The 18113-nt window shown below is 41.1% G+C and overlaps 1 protein-coding gene across 1 annotated transcript in view; it reads left to right on the top strand.

The window, feature by feature from the left end:
* Window positions 1-6492: 6492 nt before the first annotated feature.
* DAAM2 (dishevelled associated activator of morphogenesis 2) overlaps window positions 6493-18113 on the top strand; it is a gene marked incomplete at its 3' end in the record, with an annotated part of 98363 nt that continues 86742 nt past the window's right edge. Inside the window, exon 1 of the mRNA XM_010182510.1 lies at window positions 6493-6697. Coding sequence (XP_010180812.1) covers window positions 6524-6697 — 174 coding nt within the window. The remainder of the gene's footprint in view (window positions 6698-18113) is intronic.

The raw sequence follows: 18113 nt of genomic DNA, 5'->3' as shown, positions 1-18113 counted from the left end.
GAATTCTTATATTGAATAAAGTCTTAATCTCACCTTCCAGCTTCTAAGACACTCTCTACTGTGAAATTTCATCACAACATTGTATCCACTACCAAAAGAAAGTAAGGGAAGTGAAGAGTCTAACCTGGGCTCTGCTGACTAGATCTGTAGCCTGCAGAAAAGGCAGTTCAGACCTGCTCTTTTGGGTAGCACAGACACAGCTTGAATTGTAGCCTTGCCCTGAATCTGTGACCCTGAGATTACAGTATGTTCTTGGCAAGTCCTAAAAATAACATTCTTAGCATCCAAATTCTTTCAAAAGTAAAATTTGGGCTATTTAGAGAGTGTTTGAAAAGGCTTACTGCTGGGTGGCGTTATCCTCAGTTATGATTGGGTCCTGGGGTGGCATCTGTGGGGTTTGTGGGATCTTTTTCCCCATGTTTGCTTTTATGTAGCCTATTTGCCACAGGCTTTTACAATCACAGTGATTTGAAGAACAATGACATAACAAACCAACCCACCCAGTGAAGCTAATGCTGTGGTACGGGAAATCATTGCATGAATCCCATTATTTTATAAAGCATAAATTTATCCATGCTGGATTTGTGGACACTGCCAAATGCTGCCTCTACAGCAGCATCATTACTGGGGTGTGAACCGTCATGGACAGATTCCAGCAGGTTGTTTACTTTTTGCTGACCTGCTGGTTTTATTAGTACTGGTGTAGTACCATAAGTCTACTTGGCACTGTAAAATAACTGATTTAAGGAGATAACTAGGACCCTACAAATAGTTACTAGCTGGTTTTATGATCCTGACCCTAACTACTTTGTTGCTCTCTCCACTTTGTATTTTGAATCTTGATTTGACTGTTATTTTTGAAATTGTTTTTCTATTAGTACAATTTGAATAGATTAATGGATTGGGAGGATCATGAGGAATCTGCTGGTTTCTTTTTTGTTTGTATTCTTTCTTTGTTGTTTTTAGTAGAGTTGTTTTTTTCCCCTCATTCCCAGGTGAAGACAGAGAAAGTGTTGCAAATTAATCTTTCATAAAGGAAAGGCGTCTTACAGTTCTTTAGATTTTTTGTGTTAATAAGCTGGTATCAAGTGAGAGGTATTGGATTTGTGGGCATTAACAGACTAACATTAGTGGTCATAAGTCATCCAGCACATCCTGAGCATCCTTAGAGTATTAAACAGATTTTTGACGGACACATTGCATTAAGTAGGTTCATGGATATAGCTACACCTGACAGTCCTCAAATAGCCCTTGACTGTTCTCTTATCTCGGGACATATTTCCTAGGCAAATAATATAAAATAAATTAATTAAAGTATTAATAATATACTATGTATATAGCAGGAGACAATTTTTAGGTCTGGGGAATGCTTTGAAATTGTCAACCATCTCAGTTTTGATGGGATGGTGTGTAAAACAGACCAGAGCTGAGTGCCTGGGCTTGCTTGCAAAGTCCTTATACCCCCGAGTTCTGTGCCCTTATTTTGATGTGTTGAGGGAGAGAAAATCCATAAACCGACTTCAAAATGCACAATGTGTTTTGAGCTGAGCTCTCCCCTCTGGTGGAACCAATAAGTGTGTGCTATGGCTGACTGGAGCTGAGTGGCTGTTGCTGTACAAGGCCCCACTCATTTTCCAGGATTTTAGGTCCTGTGATCTGTTTTGGGTCTGATGCCTTCCTGTCCAACACAGTAGACAGGTGTGCTCTTCAGAAGGGACTACCCTCCTTCCTGAAAGAAAGGTTTTAACTTTGTGGATTTTAAGTAGTTAGTTATTTTGTTGCTGTTTTGTGCCCTGGAGACCAGGAAACTCTTTAGTATGTTGACAAATACAAACCAAAGGAGTTGGGTACTGCAGATGCAACAAAGGGATTGCTTCCCTGCCCCCTTTCCCCATCCCCCCATGCTGTAATTGCTTTATATTGCATCTAACATCTGTTACATTACATGTGACATACATGGAAAATTCCCATGGTAATTGGAACATGCTGTGAAGCTCATAGTTTCATCATCTCTGTACTGGAGAAGTAATCTTGTCCAGGGAACTTGAGCATAGGATCAGTATGGAACTCTTTAGCTTTACCCAGTGTATATATTTTGAGCATGGTGCTTATTTTCTCCATTTCATCATCAGTAAGTGATGATGAAGGTAGCTATTACCATTCCATGAAGTTCTGGTGGTTTATTAATTAATAGTTGTATAACATAGAGATTTAACTTGAATTGTGGGGTGGAGGTGAGTTGGCTTATGTTCCAAACCAGTCCAAATTCAGGTTTCTTTTTACTTCTGTGATACTACATCACATTTATATGTTTTATCCTGCCATAGAGAAAGATACACATCTATGGGGAAATGGAAGTGATTTACTTTGTTTCCTTTCCTGTTGGCATAAACCAGTGTGGACAGTGATTCTGCATCACACAATTAGTCCCAGGCTTCCCTCTCAGGTTAAAGCTGTGGCTACATCCACCGATGTTGTGTGTCTGTTGATGATCAGTGGAGATTCAGCTCTGGAAGTGAGCACATCAGTGTTATCCATTAATGCTTCCTTATGCTGCAACCTGGTTTTGCAGGACTGCATGTTTTGTGTTTAGTTAATCCACAGAGTTCTCTCTTTTTTTTCTGTTTTTCCAAAGGTGATGATACAAAAGTAATTTTATCTATTTTAGTTTTAGTTGTGCTCTGGCTGTTCACTGTGGTGAAGGACAGGACAGTAAGGTAAAAACTATGATAATCAGCTCTCTTGCACAGGAGAGCTGCTGAAATAGCAGTTGTTTCAGGTGTCTTACTGTTTGTGGAACGTTGCTTATTTAGGATATGTTTGCATGAAAATATAATTTCAGATATGAGAATGAAGAAAAGAGTGAGACCTGCAGCTGAAAGAGGATCCTTGTGTGCAGTTAGCATGAATCCCATCCCATGTGGCTAAACTTTCTGATAAGACTTGGAAAAATTGCATTAGCTTAATTATGTTTGGTCACTGGGCCAAATGATTTAGTAATGAACACGTACGCCCTGTCAGAGGAAGAGGACATTGTTATAATTAGACCTTGGGCAGTGTTCCAGACTGTGACTTCTGACCTGAGCCGAACCACAAATGAGGCTGGGAAGCAGGGGAGGGATTGCTATGAGGAGCGGGTGTGTGGTTAGCTGTTGAAATGATGGCAAATTGTTTGTGTTGTGCAGAAGAGTAAAACAGTACAACTGAGAAGAGCTGTGGGAGGGGATTATGTGTAATAGTGGGATTCTCTCCAGAGAGAGATTTCCCATTGATTCTCACTGGAGGTATATATAGAAGTAGATAATTGGGCATGTTTCATTTTCACAACCACTTCATTTGCAAGAAGTTGAAAGGCAATTGAGCTTTTATTAGAATAAAAAAACACCTCTCGTTATTTTAAGAAATTTTTATGACAGCTTTGTTATCAATTACCACTCACAAAATGAAAGTTGTTATTTTCTTAATTTCCTTTGTTGTTTCCCCTCTCTCCCCAGACCCATCCTTTGGATGCACATTTTCCCTAGATTTGGTTCTTGACAAAGGAAAGGCCAAAGATAGAGAAAGAAAAGGAAAAGATTACTAACTTGGAGGCTATTAGAAAATGTTTATTTTGTTTAAATCTATGTCCACCAAAAAAAACCCATGGAGTTGTAATTAGTTCTTAAATAGCATAAAGAGTACAACTTAGTAAATGCCGCTTAGGATCCTGTGACTGGCAGGCTTAATCCTTAGAAAGACAGTACTCCCACTTAGAGATATCATTTACTCATTCAGTGATTCAATTCCAGAATACCTGTCCTGAATATCTCCCTACTAGTCCTCAAATGCTATTTTAAAATAGACAGCTCAGCTATCTACAATGATAATGTTGTAGCAATACAAAAGTGCCATTTTTTAATTTCCTGTGTGCTGCTTATAGATGGACTTGGAAAATTGCAGTGTTAAGTTGTACAATGAAATGGTGTTTTGGCAAAGTGAGGCAATACAAGGTTTCTGTTCACGGGAGCTCTGCTTCTGCAGAGTACTGAAAGCTGAGTAGGTTTGCTGAGTTTCTCAAGTATGGATCCCAAGGAATAGATGCCAATTTTGTAAAAACATCACAGGAACAAGCACTAGCTTGTGTATTTTTCAGCATTATGAGTGAAGGCCTGGAAACTGACCTCTTAAGTAAACTTGCTTGAGATGAAAGCTTAGTGATGAGATGTCAGTACAAGACAACCTGTGGTGCCCTGACCAGGGCAGTACTTACTGTAGAAAATGTAGCCTTCACATGCATTCATGTACTACTCATTTTCTGGTAAGGTGCTTCTTTTGGAGGAGTGTTTACCAAAGTCTTGACCTGAGCTCGTAAAGGAAGATGTTATGATTCGATCACCTTGGTGTCTCTGCCAGTTTTTCCAATGAGGATTCATTGTCTGTGCCCCAGAGCATGCTGATCCTTATGCTGTTGAAGAAGCCTCTAGATAGAGGGCCAGAACGTGGCTACAACTGAATTGATGCAAATGTAGTTATATTGTGTGTAAATCACGTTTGGCTCATTGATTTGAGTTCCTCCCAAACCAAAGTTTTGTCAAACTAATGGGTTCCAACATCATCCATGACCAGATTACCATAAAGCACAGGGTAGTTCCTGAAAAGGTGGTATGTGGTAGACAAGTTCAACTTCTTCTGAAGCTCTCTTGTACAATCTTTTAAGAACTGAATCTCTTAAGTCTACATCACTGAGAGAAAACAGAAGTTGCTATGCACATCATTGTGCTGGATTTGAGGGCATTTTGGTTTTGCTGACTGAACCAGTGTCAGAGACCAGTTCTAGGATTAAGTTAGCCTTTGACATCTCCTAGTGAGGATCTAATGATCTTTTAAATGTGGTTTAGAAGTCAGCATCACCTTGCCCTAGTGAGACATACCACCCCTTGCAGAGTTGGCACGGAGAGCTAAGGAAAGTGGGCATGCCAGAAGACAGTACCTGATACCAGCTTATTTTCTTTTCAGTTGCATGAGAGTTGTAGCTGATCACCTTCCAGTGCGTAAGAGAAGGTGCTAGATAAATTAATCCCAGCACAAAGTAGGGCAGGTAATTTCTGCCAAGCGCATAGTGCCACAAGGGTGGAAGTTTGGGTGGTTTGGGTTTCTTTTTGTTGTTTGTTGCTTATTTTTTTCTTCAGCAAGCATGCTGATGTCTACACAAGAAGTCCCTGGAGATCTTCTGGCTGTGTGCAGTATGTTAAGTCCCACTGTGCAACTGCTGTCCTAAAGGTGCTCTTCTTAGCACAACTACTCAGTCTTTATGAGACCTCAAAGCAGCCTTGTTCTGGCAAGCAAACAGAGCAAAGCATTGTGGGGCAGGTTAGGGCAGCAGCTGCTCTGTTGACAAAACTCAGCTGTGTTGCTGCTGATACAGCATCCAGCATTCTGTGTTTTGGTTCACCTGCCACCTCCATCCCTTCTCCCCTGCCTTGTGCCCAGGAGCCAGGCTTCACAACAGGCTTTAATTATTTACTCTCTAAGGATATGGCTTATTCTGCAGATTAAGTGAAAAAGTGAAGTCCTTAAAAAATATAACACAAATAAGCCCCTGAGCTGTCAAACAACAAGTCCCTTAAAAGGGCAAAATATGCAGCTCTCTATGGACTGCACAGATCCCTCCTTTCAAACTGCTGGCAGGAGACTTCCTGTTTGGATGGGCTGCTCACAAACGGTGTTGTGTGGTGAAATCAGTCACTTCCCAGCTCCTCCTTCAGGTCTTCTTTTGCCTCCCTTTATACTCCTGATACCAAAGCCCCTTAAGCCTGGGTCCTGTCAAGATGGGATCTGGCAGCTCAAATGTAAATCTGAAAGCATGCATTAGCACTGTGCAGTTTCTCCCCTGGATGCATAAAGCAGCCCAAACTAGGTACGTGTTTTTGAAAACGTTACAGAAAAAATGGTTCTACTGTGGTTGTCCTGGCCATAAAGGGCTAAGTGAATGGTTGGTGGACTGGCTCCAGGGTCATGGAAAATAGACTTCTGCTTCATTGTTTCATTGTTCACTTTATTTTCACCAAATGAGATACCTTTGGTGAATTCTTCCATTTATTCTTGGTAAATTCTCCAGTATATGCTTTTTCCTTCTGATGCTTTTGTTCCTTTACTGTAGTAGTGAGAGAAAGGCCAATACTGGCATTCAATGGTAGCATTCAACCTTGGCTACTGAGCCAATACCAATAAGTCTACCTTTTGGGAAAACCCACACTGAGTTTTTACAACCTTTTGAGAAACTTTGGATGAAGTGATTCTACACTGCCATACAAGGACATATTAATAGCGTATTGAAGCTTGTCTAGCTTGAGCGTTGATTTTGCTCTTTTGTGCCTCAGATCCTTCTGTCCTCTTCCAGCTGGTACAGCAGTGCTAACCATTGTAACTGCAGAGAGCTGCACAGATACAACAGAGTCTTGTTTATCATATAATGTCTGATGGTTTTGTTTGTTCTTTTTCTTTTCTTCCTGCAGAACATGATCAGAAGATAGCATCATACACCATGATCATGGCCCCCCGGAAGAGGAATCGTCATGCGTTGGGGTTTCTTTGTTGTTTTGGGGGTAGTGACCTCCCTGAAATCAACCTCAAGGACAATAACCCCCTCCAATTTCTTGAGTTTTCTGTTCCAATCCCACCAGCAGAGGAGCTCAATGCCAGATTCTCTGAACTTGTGGTAAGTTTCTGCTGGCAGACTGGTATCTTTTAGGGGGTGGATGAACTCCTCCCTACAAAGGAGGAGTAAAGGGACTTAAGGGACTTATTAGGGATAGGAAAAAACTTGCTGATGAAGCTTTTTTTTGTTGTGGTTTTTGTTTGATTGATTTTGTTGGGTTTTTTTTCCCTTTCATTCCCTTATGACCAATTCCTTGGTGTAGAACGGTGGCAAATGGCAGGTTGGATGACACTGGCACTGGGTATAAGTACAACAAAATGCTTAAATATGCTGATTTATTCTTGCAGTATTATGCATTTCTCCAGGTGTAGGGTTAGACATATTAGAAGGAACCTCAAATCTCTAGAGAATGAATCCTTGGGAGTCAATTTCTTGTTAACAAAACTTTGAGATAAAATCTGCTGTATAATATAGTACAGTGGAAAATCTTAGGGTTTGTGGACCTATAAAATAAGGATTATACTGTTCTGTTGATCAGTAACATACAGTTGGTCAAGATATAAGAATCAGGTGACCATGCTAATTATTTTCATCTGCCAGCTGCCTTTGAACCATGAAATGGTGCTTCTGCAGCAACAGACATAAACAGGAAGGGAAGCAGTTATTTCAAATGAACTTTGTTGTTTGCTTTTGTGGTAAATGTTGCAGATTCCAGTAGCAGACACTTGCTATTCACGCCTGGCATCAAATGACTTTGCTGTCTTTGCCCTCCTGATCAGCATGCATGCAAAACATAGGCACAGTTCGTAGGGCTATGCTGTTTTGCAATCTGCATTGATGCCCATTTGATGCAATTGATTAGCTATCTCATTACCACTCTGAGATGAGAGATTATGAAAAGTGAGGTACCTGTAAGTGTATATATGCCTGAGTGGTCCTACTAAGATGAGGAAGAGAACAGAAAATATTAAATCTCATAATAAGAGGATTTGCCAGTAATTTTTTTATATTACACTTATAACATTAGCCCAGTAAGTTCTTGTCTATTACCATGGCTTCAAAGAGCTATAGCAATGAAAATAATCATATGATTTGGGCATGCAAGTGAAGTTAACATATGGGCAACTATAGTGTGTCTTACCAAACATAGGAACAACTATAGTTTGTCAGATCAGTGGTCTGACAACCTATCCCAGACTCCCATTTTAAGATCGGGTGCAAAGCAGAAGGGAAGAATATAAGATGTGGCTGTAGGGTGGTCTTTTCCAGGATACTCTCCAACCCTTTAACAATTTTCAGCTCAAGGACTTCCTTGCACAAACTTTCTTTCCGTGTACATAATAAATTGGTATGGTTTTCTTTTCCATTAACTATTTCCACTTTTCCTAGCACCCATAACCATTTTTTAGCATTTGCGGTATTCTATGCTAGGGGTCTGCGAAGGAGTCCATAGGCTTTGAGGTGTTTCAGGAAGAACAGAGTGTGCAACAGAAGAGTGTATCTGCTTCTGACTAAGTAGCAGATGAGGAATCTCCTCTTACAGAGAGGTCTATACTTAAGTCAATTTGCCTTTTATTTGAGACTATTTGAATTCCTCTCAGAGCAGCTTGACTGACTGTGAGGAAGTCTGCTTGGTGACAGGTATCTCTCATGAGTGAAAGTGTGATCTGTAATCTGTTCTGATATCAATTTATTTCTGGGTGCTGCTTAAGTATTGTTTTTCACATGCAAAGCCTTAATTGCTGTATCAAAGTTCAACTGTCTCCAGTACCAAGGTCTGCTGAAGCATTCAGTCCAGCCCTCCTGAAGACATCACCAATAGATGTGCTTTGCTCCTGAGCTTAGCTGGCTAAAACTTGAACTTGTTTTCCTTCAGCTCACAGTGAAGGACCTGTTTCAGTTGCTGCTGGGCTTTTGCCTGCTGAGAAGAGTATCAGTTTCTAGGAGGAGTTTGAGAGTTTGTGGTGGTATTAAGGGTGCTTTTAGCTTTTTGTTTTATGCTTAGCAAATACTGGTGTTCCATGTGCTTGTGGCAAATCATCTTATGTGTGCCATATTGAAGTCTATTAAGCAGTATGATTTAGACTGTTTCCAATGCAAAATTTAATGACAGGCATACATGATGATCTGTAAAAATTTTTGGCCCCAGAAGTTTGTGAGTTGTTGGTCTACGCTATAACTTATTAGATGTGCTGACAGCCTGTAACTGGCATATACATTTCAAACAAATGAAGCCACTGAATAGAAAAGAGATAATATTCATGTTCTTATATTTGATGATCATACCCTAGCCATCATTACAGGAGAAGTGAGTTGGGAGAGAAAAGTGTTATTTTTCAGAAGGTTAATGGTGTGTATAACACATTTTTATAAAGCACTCAGAGAGGACGGTGATGCATGTCCATCAGAGTTCCTGGGTAGACAGGTAACATGAGAGTAAGCCTTTGTGTAAGGGTTTTGTGAGTGAGAGAACCTGTGCTAGAAGCCGGGCTGGAAGAATGCAGGATTTGCCTAGAACGGCAAGTTTATCCACAGGTCCAGATTAATACATGTTCTACGAGACACTAAAGTAAAACAGGCTACATCTGTATTGACAGCTCAGATCAGATTTTAATCGTATTAGAAAGATTCAGTCTGTAAATGTGCCAGTGTAAATCAGCGACCTGGAAGTGCCTGAGAGGGCTCTGTGCTGTGTGCTGGTCTTCCCACTGCTTATCCGTTAGGGTCTAGTCTGGGTGCACTTGTACTACATAAAATACTGATTTGAGTGTAAAGCCTTTTGACCTAAATTCCCAAGTGAAATGATGACACCAACATCATCTGAGATCTGTAGTGAGAAAAGCATGTGGGTTAGCTCCCTGAAGCAGCCCAGGGGGTATAGCCTCATCTTGCCATCTGCTCTGCAAAGGATATAATGAAACATTGGTGTGCTTGAATGAATTTTTGATGGCTTTATTTTTCCCCTTGTTGCAGTTAAAATCTCGAGCGTTTTCCCACATAAGAGTTAATGGCAACAAGAGCTAAGTCTAGCTGTTCTGAAAAAGCCTCTCTTATGATGAATTTTCTAGTTCAGTAAATAGTCAGTATGCTTCTACCTGCCTTTCTGAGGGAGATGGACACTTTGAAGGCCAGAAGCATGCCTTCTCTTGTTCTTGTGGTCCTTAATATAGTGAAAAGTGAATTTGGAGACGTCCATTTTGCAAGAGGAAGGATTAGGAATGTGTTGGGATCCTTTATTTGTGATGAGGTCCTAAGACCCCTCCAGAGCTTGCAAACTTGCTCCTGTAGACTCCAGGCTAAGGCACATATACAGGTATGGGCTGCTCTGTTTGGGGTACATACCCAGACCAACCAACTGAGCAATGGCAGCTGCCTAACTGGACTCTGACCAAGGCAGTGGTTGTCAAATGACAAGTTGATGCTGATTTCAGCTGAAATGTCTGCTCTTGATGCTGCTCAACCAGAAAAACAGTTCTAGGATGGATCCCCAGGCATTTGTGTTGCTTAAAGCTGAATGCTGTGTTTAGGCCTTGTCTTGATTAGAAAATGAAAACAGAAAGGGTTACTACTGGTATGGGCCAAATTTAATCTTGATTTATTTCACTGGGAACATGTGGAGGGAGTAGGTCTGAATGAAGACTATGGGTCAGGGTAATTTGGTCTGATTTTTTTCAGTACTTGCAACCACAAACTTTGCCCCTCAAAGGGGGCGCCCAGCTGAAAGAAAGCAGGACACCTGGTTTTAGTGTCTCTCCTTCAGTGAACAGCCAAGGAAGAGAAGTTTTAGAGAACAAGGTGTGTGGAGTGATCTTGAACCTCATAAATTGTAAAGCTGTCCCTACCTGACCACCAAGGCTATTCTAGCCAGCATGACTTCTGCTTTCATCCTCAGTCTCTCTTCTTAGCTGGCACTGTGTATGCTACCATGTAGTAAAGTGCTGCTGCAGTTGGTGGTCTGTTCAGCAGGCGCCAAGCTGGTTTTGTGCCTGCTGGCAAAAATGGCTGTGCTAAGCACATGTGTTTTTCCTTGTACAACTTTATTGGCTGAACAGCAACTGCAGAAGAATCTCAAAGAACTATTGCAAGGAAAGGGGAAATAAATGTTTTAATGAAATAACTTCTCCATGTCCTTGTTCATATTTGATAGCAGTGGTTTATTCTTGTTACAGTGGATTCTGCTTCCTTTTGCTCAGTATGAGAGTCCTTGACTACTCTTGTTGGTTAAGGCTAGTGTGTTGCTTGACACTAAAGATTTTGCCATCTAGTTCTCTCTTACACCAGCAATCTGATCCCAGATGTGAACTCAGACCATGCCAAGAAGGGTAACTTAAATGCTGGAAATTCAGGGAAAGCAGAAACATTTTTAGAATGCTAGCAAAGAGAAAGGAGCAGTGTAAAGAGCTTTTATGTTTCTCTTTTTCTTTTGTTAGTAGCTCTATTGAGATGGTCATGGTATTTGAGAAGGTAGAGTTCAAGATTGTCTATTTAAGGATGGAAGGTCCACAGGGAAGAAGGGGAATGTCTTTTGAGTTGCTTTGTTACCTCTGATCCCATAGTATTTAGTAATGGCTTCCATGGCATCACAGGTGGCTCAGTTTCTGAATTAAAGATGAGCTAGCCCAGGATTCTAGCTGAAAGGAATGGCAGTGACTGTGACAGTAAAGAGAAGAGGGAAAGTGAGGGTTATGTTAATTCCTTCTCCTTTGATCTCCCTGGAATAAGAGTTGCACAGAGGAACTCCTATGAGTGTGAAAAATATGAGGAGATGTGAACAGGAGAGTCCAAGCAGCAGAGGCGGCAACTTGGTAACCCCTGAATACTCTGATAATTTTTATAAGTGGGACTAGAACTTCTAATGCCTTTTGCCACCTACGTAAGGAGGATATGTAGAACAACATGTCTGTTGCTTTACTGCACCTTTTGCTCTTGCCTTTTTTCTCTGTCCTCTCCTACCATATGAGTCTCACTTGTTTTTTTCTGCCCATTTAGCTAATCTCTTCCTCAGTAAATCAGTATCTTTATCTTGTCCAGAAACAGAACCACAGAATTAGTCTGAAGTTTGTTGCTGTCACATATTTTGCTGTGCTCTCTTGATTTTTCAGCCCTCCAGGCTAGTAGTTGCCAGCATTTCAGTGCCAGAATGCCAAAGAAAGTGAAAGGAGTTGCTTGGTCTACTCTGAGCACAGGAGCCATCCACATGCTAGATCTTTGTTAGTCCTCTCAGGACAGGGACAAAGGAACAGTGAGGTCACAGGGGACACATTTCTAGTACCATTGGATGAAGTGATGAATAACAGGTTTGGGAACACTCTGCTCTTCACTTACTCTGTGACATCTCTCCACATCTGTTCCTTCTCTGCCTTCTCAGAGAATAAAAATCAGTGATTATAGTATCTCTTCCAAGAGGAGAGACAGTTGAGGGCAAAAGAAAGCAAAAGGAATTTTATGTTGAAAGAGATGAAAGTACAGCATGGAAGTATCAGAGAATTCATTTATTTATTTCATCAGAGGAAGCAAAACAATTTCTGAGCAAGGCATCAATTTGACACACACTGAATAACTCACCTTAATGAAAAGTGGCAGGGAGATGAGATCCAAACCTAAAGAATTGCGGTATCGGTTCCCACTGCAAACAGCTGACTTGGAAGTAGCAAGTTTCCTTCATGCTTAATTCTACCTTGCAGGCCATTTAATATAATGGATACAACATAAACCTCAGATGAAAACTAGGCTTCACCACACTGAATGAGTATTCCTATATATCACCAGTCCCACTCAAGCTTGCCAAGTCCTAGCTGTGGCAGTGTTCGTGAGGCCCCTCTTTGGCTCTGCAACCTGCAAGTATATTTATGGGGTAAAAAGTATTAGAAATGCCTCTATTGTGGGTTTTCATGTGAATATAGAAAATATATGTCAATGTATGTAGACACAAGAGGGCATCACCTGTATTCCTCTCTCTTTGTTGATGGGCCTGGAGAACAAGGTTCTCTATTTCTCCTTCAGCTCCCTTGTAATACTTCTGAGGAACAGATATGCAGAGTTGCCTGTTCTGTCTCTTGGCTCCCAGTGTGGAGCACCACCTTCCCAGAAAAGTATTCTCCATGCCTGAAGCTTATTAAGCCTATTTAGTCCTTAGCTTCTCACTGGAAGTTTGTGGCTTAGAAAGACGTGCATTTTAGGTCCTCATTTCAAACCCCAAATGCATAATTTGTATTGATAACAGTATTTAATCACATTTAAATTCAGGCATGTTGCCAAGATTTGAGTGTTTCAGTTTTAAATTATCAGTCTCTTGAGTAATTTTATCCTCTTCCTGGATTATTTTCAATACAGGGATTTAATTTCTGTGTCATTTGCCCTGCATGTAAATCATAGTTTCAGACTACACCTCTGACTGGTCTGTGGCTTTGAGTTGTTGACCACTGCAAGTTTCTCCACAGCCATAATAATAATAAAAAAGTGCCTCTATGCTGTTGTGCCCATAAGAGGAAGGTCTTTTGTTCCCTGTGCCCATCTCCTCTGTGCTTTTCTGTAATGAATGATTGTACCTAATCAGTCAGAAAGGTTAGGTAGTGCCAAAAGCAATCAAGATCTGGAGAGAGCTTTCATTTTTATTTGCATGTGATGAGCTTTGACTCCAGCAAACTTAGAGGCTTTGCAGGCCTTGCCTCAGTGGAGACTCCCCACCCCAATTATTGCTTCCTTTCCTGCACTTAATGGAAATGCGCCAGTGGAGGCTGTAAGAAAATACTGATGATGAGACTAAGCTGGATTTTTCATTACCAGAGGCTCATACCCAGGAATAAGTCTTAGCAACACCATCTGAGCAGAAGACACTGTCTCTGAAGGCAGAAGAAAACAAAGCTTTGAGGCAGCAGATTTTTTTCCTTGCTGGTGGGGGCCGGCCACAAAAAATTTCCTTTCTCTTGGGTTAGTTTATAGTTGTCAGATTAACATTTTTCATGCACTCACATGCACTTGTCTTCTATTATAATGATGGCAAAAGTACTGGGTGGTTTAAGATTTCTGAAGCAATTAGGGGACTGAGGCTTGGGAGGCAAAAGCTCTTTGTGCTGTCCTTGTCTGTCTAGTTATGCACAGATGTTCCTTTACTTCTAGCACAATTCTTCAGTCCAAGATTGTACATACCCAGGATACCTTTTTTTAAATTTTCCATATCCAGAATACCTCTTCTCTTTTTCTTCTTGCTCTTCAAAGAGAGGTTTTCATAATGTTGAGTCTGCTTTGCATGTGCCCCATGTGCAATACATGTGTACAAGTCTCTGATATTAATGCATACATCACTAAAATCAGCTTTCTATAGGTATTGAAGTCCCAATACCTTATATCTATTACATTTTAGGCTTTGTGGCAGAGACAGCTTCCCCCTTCAGACACTCACCGACATACAGAGCCCTGTGATAGTGACAGGCTTGTGGCACTGATTGCAGCACCAGCACTAGCTATCTCTATGCCCCCTTCCAGTCGGTGCAGCTGGTTGGCAGCTCCCAGCTCATTGAGCAGCTGTGTGAGAAGCAGCAGTTGCTGTGCTGCAAATGTGTGAGACCCAGATGCTGTGAAGGGAGCAGGAGATGGGAGCCAGGTCTCACACTCTGGGTCTGAGAAACAACAGGGTTGTGTAAACAAATGCAAATCCTGACTGGGGCTTTTGTGCCAGATTTTGGTTGTCAAGAAGCTGGGTGTGTTAGCAAAGTACCTGTGTAATTATAAGGCTTTTGTGTAGGGATATACTGTTTTGTAGATCTTGTTGTTTTACTATAAATCTTATGGGCAGATTCTTATCTAATGTAAAGCAGTTCAGTTCCACTGAAAACAGTAGTGGAGTTATATCATTCTATGTTGCTTGAAATTTGGCCTGTGTGGTATTTTCTGTGTCTGTGGTGACCGTTGACTTGTGATTATCCCAAGCAGTGCATACTGGCTGCCTTTCTGAAAGGTGGGGAAGGTTGTGGTCATGGTGGGAATACCCAAAGGGAATGTTTGAGTGTGTTCTGTGTGTGATTTAATTACGTAATTAAGTAGATGTGAAACACCTGAGAAAGATCTTGCTGGACTACACATTTTCAACAGGATAATCCTGATGTCCCCTGTTTGAGGAAAAGCATGTAGTCCGTCTAGGGCATAAGAGGAGAAATACTGGATTTTGGTAGCACAGCAGATATGTAGCTTGGGATGCAGAAAGAGAGGAAAGAACAGATCCTGCCACTAGAGAATGGATGTGCAAAGATGTCAGTCTTGTGTCTTCCCTCTAATAAAGGCTTGGAAGCTGTCATTATATCCTATCCTCTAAGGCATGGATAGGGTGGATGTGCTTACTGTTCAGAAATCTTGTGTCCACGTGTTTCTAATACCTTATCAGCTGATTTGATAACACTATTGTTTTGGCATAGCTTCAAGTTTTGGCAGCATTACATAAAAAGGAAAAAATAATGTAAAGCTCTACAGTGGCCTTTGTCCTTAGTAACACATCATTAATATTTGAATAGTTTTTGTGTTGCATTATGGCTATAACAAAGAGCCAGGAACTTTCTGAATTGAGTCTGAGGGTTGCTGAAATGATAAAACACTGAGATGATATTGGTTGTCTGCTGAGGGGAGGTGCAAGACTGTTATGAATCTAGGCAGAAAGGTCATTTGGGATGAGAAGGTGCCACCTGGAGATGATCTGAGAAAAATGGCAGAGTACTACATCATGCAAAGAGCACGATGGGCAGATTGTAACTGGGCAGGAGATTCCAATGAGGGACAAAGTTTTCTGAAATACTGAACAAAAAGACACAGCTGATGTAACTGTGGTGCTGAAGGGAGAGCAAAGACAGGGTGCAAAGATGCAGATGACATGGGATGAAGGTTAGGCCAAGATGATCTTTTGGCTGTGCTTTTGGAGAGAGAGCTTGCACATTGATGAAGGGAGGTTGAATGGCAGATGTCTGTTTCTTCTGCTGCTCATAGAAGAAGAGCCAGAGCTGAAATATTGTAGGAGGTATGGTCTGTCATTTAGCCTGGTTTGAGCAAGAAAGGGAGAGCCAGGTCCCTGTGATGATGAAGACCTCATAAAATGTATAATGAAACAACAATGTAAATGTAATGTAAAATGCAATGTAAACCTGAAGCTGGGGAAGCAGTGAAATTTTCCAGTGAAGAGGAAAGGTTGTGAAAGAGGATGGGATGCAAGTGTTTTGCATGACAGGTGTTATCCCTACTGAGGCAGAGTGTTGCTGGAGTTTAGGAGGAATTGTTAGCAAAATAAAAGAATTGAATGGACAAGCAGGTAACAATCGTGAAGGATCATCTGTTTAATGTGTTGACACAAATTGTCTGTATTTGCTCATCTAGTAGCAATCTGTATCAGATATGATAATTGCTCAGTGTATCATGTAGTCTGAAGGAGAGTGAGGGAAAAGGGTTTATAATGACTCTGTGTCCTTCTGTAGGTAGATTGGGTCTTCACACAGTGCTGAAGGTTGTTTATCATTCAGGGAAACTGTGAAGATAATCTGGCACAGATCTTCCAGTGTTGGAGGGGAAATGGCCTTTTCTTGTCAAGTGCCTGGTCTGCAAGACTGCAATGTGGGGAGTACAAGGTGCCACAGGTGAGGCTGGCTGGATGGAGTAGCACCTTTTTTAGTGTACAAGGTTTTCAGGCCAGCAGTTTCCTGGCACCTTCCTCTGCCCTGGGTAAAAGGGAGCTTTTAATGTCACTAAATACAGGAGATGAGTGGCTCTTCTGCCCAACCCTTCAGCACCAGGTGGGAGCAGCATATGGAAGGCAGGCGTCAGAAGGTGCTTTTTCTGTCACGCATTGCACCGGGCTGCCTCCACAGCTGCTCTGTCTTTGCTGTGTTTTGCCCAGGGGAAGTACAGGCAGATGCCTTCCACCTGGCACTGGAACACCACTGACCCAGAGCTGTTAATGCCAGGTACTTTGCTTTCTGTAAATGGAAAAGTCGGTAAACTTGCTGGGAGGAAAACGTATTTCAAGTGCATTATGTCTTTTTGCTAGGTAACTTTGCAAGCTTATACCACTCATTTCATGCATTTGTGAGTTTGTTTCCCTGGTGTGAAACAGCGAATAGTAAAGCTTCTTAAACCAATTTTAGTATGGAATTGTAGACAGATTTAAAAGGTGCTGAAAAGATGTGGCATATGTAAGTTGTAGGTAGCACAGGAAACTTCCAATGGTAAAATGTATTGTATTTGAAGAACTTGGAAGCAAATCTCTACTACTGCCACCTGTAATAGACATTGTTCTGCTCTTATCTACTTGTTCTTTTTCTAGGGAGAATGTGATACAAGACTCTACAGCCTTCCTGGGCAGATGCTCCTTTCTTTCGTGCGTGGACCCAGTGCTGTATGCAAAAGTCAACATCTGTATATTCTATGCACTTCTCTATTAAAAACACTGAAGGGCATCTTTTTGTTTTGCAGTTTCACATCATTTGTTGACCATGTAAAGGGAAAGGCTGCTCAGACTAATAACACACACTTTTTGAAATGAATTCAGCAATGTGTACAACAATGTTATGCAATGGTTTCCTAGGTGGAAGTTTGACGAATAACTTCTCCAAAGGAAATTATAAGGGGAAAGCAGATTGCTGTTTCCCAGTTTGGAAGGTGTCCAGAGAGATCCCTGAGTCATGGAAAATCCATTGGGATTGCTTTAGTGGCTGTGTTTCAGCATTACATCTTGTACAGAGAGCAACAGCTGGATGACTTAGTCAGTTGGTGTAAAGTTGTTGGCTTCTATGTTAATGATGCGAGAGAACATTTGGATTACAAATGCTTTACCAGACAGTAAATGCAATTACTAATTTGTTGTCAGGAGATTAATTTGGTTTGCAAGGCAAGTGCTTATCTTTCTCTTATTTCTGTTGCTGTATTTTGTGAAAGTTTCTAATTGTTTATTAGAAATATTTAGAGAAAAACATTTTGGCTGGTGTTTTCTTAAGCCCGCTGATGTCAGTGCAGTAGTTGTTGTTCTGATTATCAGAATACTTAAGCAATGAGACAGGACAGGGTGTGAATGAATAACCAAATATACTGTCATGCCTTCAATTCCGTGTTTGACTATGGAAATACTCTGTTTATGTGAGGGAAGAGTGTTGTGGAATTGCCCTCCACCTCACCTCAGAGGACATGTGAGGCTTCTGTTATGTGAGTGTTCTTCTAGCTGGTCTGGACTGATTAGTAGTAAATACAGCTCATCTTCATTTATTGAAGTAGAAGATAGCAATTAGTGAAAAGAGACTGATAGGACTGCTCAGTCCATTCGACAGGTGAAGTCTGTGCTGTAGACTGTAGGAAAAGCCTGTGTTACAGGATGTCTAGCTGAGAGATTTAGTCTCTGTTACAATTTAAATATTAATCAAATTACCTGCTTTTGCACTTGTATAAATCCCGAGTCAGTCCACTCAGTTTAATGGAATTAGGGACATTCTGGTCTTTGGCTTGCACT

This window comes from Mesitornis unicolor, unplaced genomic scaffold, assembly GCF_000695765.1.
Source record: "Mesitornis unicolor isolate BGI_N332 unplaced genomic scaffold, ASM69576v1 scaffold22104, whole genome shotgun sequence".
Lineage (NCBI taxonomy): Eukaryota > Metazoa > Chordata > Aves > Mesitornithiformes > Mesitornithidae > Mesitornis > Mesitornis unicolor.
The sequence above is the reverse complement of the archived record's forward strand: the minus strand, read 5'-3'. Positions and strand labels throughout refer to the sequence as shown.